This window comes from Pseudomyrmex gracilis, unplaced genomic scaffold, assembly GCF_002006095.1.
Source record: "Pseudomyrmex gracilis isolate BER0280 unplaced genomic scaffold, ASM200609v1 scaffold_115, whole genome shotgun sequence".
Classification (NCBI taxonomy): Eukaryota; Metazoa; Arthropoda; class Insecta; order Hymenoptera; family Formicidae; genus Pseudomyrmex; species Pseudomyrmex gracilis.
Window position 1 is genome coordinate 472479 of NW_018020699.1, and position 7993 is coordinate 480471.

The 7993-nt window shown below is 37.9% G+C and overlaps 1 protein-coding gene across 1 annotated transcript in view; it reads right to left on the minus strand.

Moving 5' to 3' along the window:
* Nucleotides 1-163: 163 nt before the first annotated feature.
* Nucleotides 164-7993, minus strand: part of LOC109856348 (glypican-6) — a 20599-nt gene continuing 12769 nt past the window's right edge. The window contains exons 3-7 of the mRNA XM_020431492.1: nucleotides 6007-6255; nucleotides 5388-5556; nucleotides 4598-5000; nucleotides 2642-2811; nucleotides 164-2533 (exon numbers count right to left, since the gene is read on the minus strand). Of these exons, the coding sequence (XP_020287081.1) occupies nucleotides 2205-2533; nucleotides 2642-2811; nucleotides 4598-5000; nucleotides 5388-5556; nucleotides 6007-6255 (1320 nt within the window). The 3' untranslated portion in view covers nucleotides 164-2204. The remainder of the gene's footprint in view (nucleotides 2534-2641; nucleotides 2812-4597; nucleotides 5001-5387; nucleotides 5557-6006; nucleotides 6256-7993) is intronic.

The following is a 7993-nucleotide window of genomic DNA, read 5'->3' on the forward strand; positions in this document are numbered from 1 at the left end:
CGTAGTGCGGTAGTGACACTTTTCCGGACATGGGTCCCTATACTCAAATGTTTTCTACTGTTGCACTGAATAACCCCTAGAAGTTTGATCCCATAGTTCTGAAACACCCTGTATATATATATATATACGCAGTTTTCCGCACAACATCCTGCGATCGACTCATATGACCGTAAATATATTTCGTAGTTTAGTAACTTGTTGTCGAGCTTCAATAAGATTTAATTATTAGAAATATTGTTGTACATAACGTGAGTCAGAGAATTGAATCCTTGTCTTGGATTTATAATATCGCGCCGTAATCTCTAATGCGCTTTTTATTGAGATATTGTGATTTGTGTAGAAATCCATTTCTTCTTCATTGACATAAATAAACAAGGATTCTGATTGTTCATGCTTTCTACATATTCATTATATCTCGCAAGTTTGAAATCTTGTCGAATCGCGCGCGCGATCGTTTAAACATTTAATAAATACTCAATCATCTCGCTTCCGCTCGTTCGTATACTCCGTTCGTCTTTACGAATATCGGTTTTGTTTTCTTACGTATATCGGGTAATACAATTAGTGTCTCTCGCACGTTTGTTTCGAATTAGCGAAATTGCCGGTGATTATCGGCACGCGGCGGCTTTACACATTGCTTTATTTTTTAATTATGCTCGTCCTACAATTATTGGAACGCAGCACGATATATGTGTACGTACGCGAAATCGTTAAGCAGTTGCGTCGTTTGATCGACGATCATCTTTGGCCGCACGATTTGGCGCTTATCAAACATCTAAACACTCGAAATAGATGTGAGCGAAGAGATACTTTACAATAATACATTCGGAATACATTCAGTTACAAATTATATAGAAAGTAGTTTAGAAAAAATTGGCAGTAATATTTTTACAAGAGAGTTCGTATCTCTCTCTCTCTCTCTCTCTCTCTCTCTCTCTCTCTCTCTCTCTCTCTCTCTCTCTCTCTCAAAGTTCAAAAGTTCAAAGTTAGGAAAGATTCGATCTAATTAGAATAAGTCATGTCTCACATTTAGATGCGTTTATTCTTTTACTGGTTGATAATAAATTTCAGCGATCATCATCGTCATTGAGTCCGATATAACATTAACATTTAAAATTCGGAAAACGTCCTTAAGAGAATGTTCTTTTGAATTGACGCAAAATAAAGGCGAATTGTTAAGAATTTTTTTTTTTTTAATTAGTTTTTTTTTTTTTTTGTTTTTTTTTTTTTTTTTTTTTGCTGACACCGCGCTGACACCGTATATACACGTCGTCGCGAATTCAATTTGCGCCAATTTAAGAGATCTCCTTGAACGATCATTTCCGTATAATTTACTACACAACAATATTGTTACACTTATATATATTTATTTATTTATATATATATATCCGTAACATTTGCATAAAAACAATCACTGTCCTTTTGAAGTCTATCTTGGAGAAATAGAAACTTCTCTCTTATATCGGAAGTAAGGATGTTTCATCCGATATATATACGATTAATCCAGAAAGTGTATGTCTTTGTTGTGTGTCTCAAATGATACCTTTGCAACACAAAAAAAAAAAACAGTGTTTGTGTTGCAAGAAACGGCGGAAAAAAAGGAAAGAAAATCGCTTCTATTTTCTTCAACGATAAATCACTTCACAAAGTAAAAATTGAATTACGTAAAATATAGAAAAAGTATACAATATGTGCAAAAAGTATAAAGCATTTGGTGAAATGACGAATTTCACTACTAAATGCCGGTATAGTTAACTCATTTTTCGAGAGTTGTTCCACTTCTCGACTCTGATTTTCTCTAACAAAAAAAATCTTTATCTCGCTTTTGCGTTCGTAACACGCAACGAACCGGCGGAAAGCTATGGCCACGAATATTTGCGTACACGCTAAGATAATCAACGATACTTCGCGGTACTCGCTAAAATCAATCAAATCGATTCGTCGAGTATTGGAATCGAGGTTCGGAAATGGAGAACGTTTCGTTTGAAGAAGTCCTCGTCTCGTCTCGACTCCTCCTGCAGGATTTCTCTAATCCAGAGAATTCGCGAGGAACGGTAAGGGATTCCCCTCCGTAATGCGACCCAACGTATATTCCAAGTCCGTTGAATAACTCTTCTTTCTCCGTCAATTTCCGATTGTGATCGCAGCTAGCGATCGGTCAATATTTACACTACGCTACGCTCATAGTTGAAAGGTCAACACGATCACAGCAAGTCGTTGAGGCAACCACCAAACCACATCACTACTATCGGCACCAGGTACGTCGTCAACGCCCGAGAGAGCGACATCCTCTGCTTGGCGGCACCGCCGCTGTTCACGGTGGCGGTTTGGTTGTTACTCGTGCCGCTCGTTCCTGCGCCCTTGTCTATATTGATATTAACTTGCGACGGCGTGTTGTTTTCGTGAATAACCGGTTGCAACGGCTGTTTCGGCGGCTGTTCCGGTTCTGGCGATTCGGGCAACGTCTCGTCACCGGAGCCTTCGCTGTCCTCGCTGTCGCCCGAACCACTGCCAGAGCTGGACCACGTTTCTTCTACAAAATTACATAGAAAAAACGCGATTTATTATCATCGGCAACGTAGACAGATAATTGAAAAATAAAAAAATAAATAAATAAATAAAAAAATTGCCGCATAATCACCTGTGTCGATCCAATCGACATCTTGACCGTTATATGCCAGCCTCAATCTATTCGTGATGGTGGTGAGGGCAAAGATCTGATCTCTCACGATGGTCGGTCTTGGTCCTGTGCTGCGTACCTCCGGATTCAACGGCTGAGCTTCACCGTCCGAGGATACCGGGTATAAGTATCTGGAAAAATAACAAGCGCGGATATACACAGCCGCAATATATCAATTCTCTCTCCACGCCGCGCCGTGCACAAATTTGCACAAAAACCACATAACATTTCTTTTTTTTCTCGAGAGTTATTGGATTTGTGTATATATTCGGTCGCAAAGACAAATGATTAATTGCGAGGAAGATAAAAGAACAAATGCACAATGTGTGTATACGATATCACGGAATGTACGTATACGATCTTAATTAACGAATTTACGATTAAACGAGAGTCTCTCTTTCTTTCTATATATATATCTCTCTCTGAAACAAAATAAAAATATATATTTATATGTACTATTGCTAATTTTCAACTTATTCGGGATAACATATCGACTGCGTATTAATGTTTACATCATAAAAAATTAAATTGTTCCGAAATTTAAAATCTGCGCGCGTATTCTATTACAGAATAGGGTAAAAGACCCAATTACTGTCACCTGAATAATAAACTCTGGCGTTAGTGAATTGTTTTTTTACTACTTATTTATCAAAAACATGTGTTTTTCTTCTTATCTGAACAAATCGTCAATCAATTCTAGTATCAAAAATCAATTCTAGTATCAAAATTATACATTCGGGACGAATACGAACGAAGAAATGAAAACAAAACATCAAGTTTCGGGATATGCTACACATATACACACATTGTTGGCGACATGAACATTACTCATTTCCTTCTGAAATGTACACGGTGTCGAAAAACGATAGTTTATTGATGAAACTTTTTTTGTTTTTTATAAACTTTTTTATAAACAATGAGCGACGGATAAAACTTTTAGAAACGTACTCGGGAAGGTCATGTTAACAATGTATCAAAACGACAAGCCGATCGGAGGAGTCTCCCCCGATATTGTAAACATTTACCAATTGTTTTTACTACTTATTTGTCAAAAACATGTGTTTTTCTTCTTATCTGATATTATTCGATGTCTCTAATATAAGGAACAAAATAATACCGCGCCTCTCAAAATCTCTATTTTTATTTATAAATGTAATAATTAAAAAAGAACGATGCGAGAGCTATTACTGTCACCTCCTAAAATGAAAGAAATAAGACACGAATGTTGAGTGCTGGAGATTTTTTGTTATATTAATTGCACTTAAAATTCTATCCAAGTGCCTCGGTGGCCGAATAGGAAAGGCGACGGCACGGAAAGCCGGAGATTCCAGGTTCTCGACTCCTGGCCGAGGAGTTTTTTTCGCAATATAAATTTAATTTCAATTAGGGGAGTATTTGGGATCTCTCATATACGAGATGCAAGTATATAGCATCCTATATGAATTTTAGAATTGTTATTACAATTCGAATTTCACGTGTAAAAATTTACACGTGAACACACGTATATATGTATATATATACACGTATAATTTCCGCACAACACCTAGCGAACGGCTCTCATGACCGAATATTTATTTATTAGTTTAAAATTCTATGTTAGATTGTTTTCGTGCATAACTTTTTAGGATTTATTTAATATTTTAAATAAAATAGCTTATAGGGTGACGGTAATTGGACGGGTGACAGTAATTGGGTCTTTTACCCTATGTTCTTTTATCAGAAATTAACCAGTCGCAAGTTTTTACCGAGTCAACTTACGAGAGAGGATTACAAGTCCGTGCGGAATTACAGTATAAATCATTTGGAAAGAGAAAAAATGTGTGTGTGTGTGTGTGTGTGGCCAAAAGTTTTTTTTATCGCGCGATTTTCAATTCTTCAGTTCAGAGATTTCAATATTGTTCAGAGATTTTCACTCACTTGTCTACGTGCGTGCCGTTCCAACATTCCTTTGTGTTGCTGGGTGGCACCACCAGACCGTCGTTGCACAATTTGTAAGGCAAGTAGACCCAGAATTGTCTAGAGTCGCGTACTCGCTGACGTATATCTTTTACCAGTTTCTCCAACTGTTGCGTGCCGGTCTCACGATCTTCCGATGTGTCCTGATCGAAGTTCAAGGACTCCAACTCGAGCTCGCGAGTGTTCCTACGCCTACGTCTGCCCAACATCGGTTTGCCGCATCCGGCGAACACCCGATTCGACACGTCGACACTATTTTCTTGGTAATTCATAATCGCCTCGGAGATTTTCAGATTGATTGGACGAATCAACACCTCGATGTTGAACGGTCCCATCAGCCGATCAGCGACCTTGTCTACGGCCTCTGCGTTTTGAGAAAATGACGGAAATCAAATTTGAGAATAAAAAAAAATCGAAACGCGCGCGTTTCAGAAATTTCCGAAAATTCTCTTGTCACGTTGACCGATTAAGTTCTCACGCGAAACTGATTTCAAATCAGAAAAAAAAGCGCAAAATGACTGGCATTAATATTTTTACGGAATATTCCGTTTTGCAAATAAAAGTCTCGTCAAAAAAAAATATCCTACAATAAAAAAAATCGTTTGACGCGCGTATGACAGATTGCACGCACGCACGCGCAACGATAATCCGTGTCCTCTCGAGGATATAATAACTGATATTCTGGCGTAGAGAACGAGAAGAGAAAGAGAAAGACAGAAAAAGGTGGAGAAGGAGGGATAAATTGCCTCACCGACGAAGTGATTCCATTCAGCGTCGAGTGCCGCGTGTTGCGCCAAGCAACCCTTCATTACGTTGGCGCACATGTCGCCGCACGCCAGCACGTTGTCTGGTATACCGCTGCAGGACGGACAGACTGTCATTCTGGTAAGGGCAGCTGCGCAATCCGCCGATGGTTTGAGCTATAGTCAACAAAGAGTTTATTCTAGACTGCGTGCATTTGATTACGGCAACGCGAGAAGCTTTCGAGAAGAAATTTGAAGAGAACTTAATTGAAATTAAGGGATAAACAAAATAGCACAGTATTTGATGGTTAAATAAAAAAAACTAAAGATAGATACAGAGATTTTGATGTTTAATAATTTCGCGGTTGTATCAACATTCAAAGATGGTTTTTTTCGGATCTGACCCGCGTCATTTTTATTAGCCGACGTTTCGTGAATATTTCAGTCGGCTCACCGAAATGTTCGCGAAACGTCGGAATGTTAAATACAGATTTTATTTTAACGAGCGATTGTAATTGTGTGATTTCAAAGAGATAAAAAAAATAAAAAAAAAAAAAACAAGAAAAAAAAAAGAATAGCATTAAATCATATATCACTTGCAAATGTGTATTTGAGAGACTCTCTCACCGATTGCATATTTTTCAGCACATTTGCGGCGACGGTGAGCGCTTGGCTGAATGCTCTTGTGGCCACGAAGGATCGTTTAATTTGCACAGTTAATTTCTGCGGCACGTCCTCGAACGGTCGCATTTCCTTCATATGTTCGCTCACACATTCTAGAAACTTAGCGTCCAAAATGTACTGACGGTTGAGTTCGGCAAACATTTTTTGGTAGAGGGTAACAAAGAAATTGTCCATAGCGTCGTCGAGATCCACCTGAAGCACGAACAATTAATTATTAACACGCATTACTTCGCATCACACTTCACAACGATATTGTGATATGTAATCAATTTTTAAATAATTTAACTTAGAACAAAATGCGTATTAAAAAATTTTTTTTATATATCGGTATTTTTTTTTGAGCGAAAAATTTCAAAGAGATTTCAGAAAGAAAAATTTTCAGAGAAAAATCAAATTTAAAAGATATTAATATTTGTTTACTTCTCTTTTTCTTACACCGAAAAAATTATATTCTCGTAAGTAGAAGATTTTATACTTAAAAAATCTTCTTGAAGATTTTAGATGATATTCTTCTGAAATTAAGAATATATTCTTTATTTTTAAGAATATATTCTTAATTTAAGAATATAGTCTTTTTCGATAGTGAGATATATATGTTTTTCTATAGAAGCTTTTTATGTTCTAATCAGTATATATTCTTATCAATATTACTATTTAGAGGATTTTCCTCTTAAAATAAGAAACTCTTCTTGGCGTCTATTTTAGTATAAAATATACTTAAAGTAAGTGGGATATCCTCACAAAACAAGAATACAATTTTTTCGGTGTATTAATTTGTGTGTGAATGTTGATGTTAAATATTACATAATATTAAAAAAACACGAGCGAATCTCTTCAAAATGATGAAATTTTACGCGTAGAGATAACAAAAATTGCTTTTTCATATACAAATTGAATTTTCCTGTGCAACGGCTGCGCGCACGGCCGAACCGCGCATTACAAATCGGGCGATAATTCGATAACGATTATTCAGAGAACAGAGCGCTCTCTTTTTCGGTTTACTTCGGTATTCAGACCTCGCAGTCGCAAACAAATTGCGTCGGACCCGATCATAACTCGTATTAATAATCGAAAGTCGACGACCGAGTCGTTAAACCCGGCGCAGTTCAATAGAATATTAATGGCCTTCGGCAATTACTCGCGCAATTAGAATACAAGCGCGCCAGCTAAGAACACGATTTCGCTGCCGCGATCTTATAACATCGCAAAATAAAAAAGAAAGAAGAAGAGGCGGGAAGACAAATCGATTCGATATATATACATTCAATCCGTGGGTATTCTCGTCGCGCGACCCAAGCTTTAAACGTGATATTTAATTTGATCGCACTGTTCAAAGTCTCGGAATAAGAAACAAAAAAACGATTACAAAACAGATTGATATTCGCGATAAATTTATTAGCGACGAGAAACGCGCGCGCGCGCGCGCGCGTGATAACGCCGCGCGATAGCGCAACGTATAATGCATTTATATACACGGTCGGTACTTTTCGATTCCGTTCCGTGTGCATGCGGAGCAGGTTCGCGAGTGGCGCCGGTGAATAATTCGAGAGACGATTTGAATGACAATCGGCGAAGTGGCTCGTCTTCCTTCTCCTCTCTTCCTCCATCACTCCTCCATTTAACACTCCGCGTGACGAATTCTATGACAATATCGCGGACACCTGTCACGTTTGTCCGCTTTTAGACCGCTACCAAGTAGCAGCTTATTCTCAATCCTACCGTGCGTGTACAGGTTGTGTGAGATCTTGTTGCGAGACAAATGTCTATATTAAGGGGATCCTAAACTGAATCTGTTTTATCGACTGAATTTACAGCGTATGGCGTCAGATCGTAGTGCTAATTCTTTAATATAAAAAGTTGTGCAGTTTGTACGTAAAAAACTAACTGCGTCCCGTTTTCGGAACAACATAAAGAACAATATAGAGCTCTC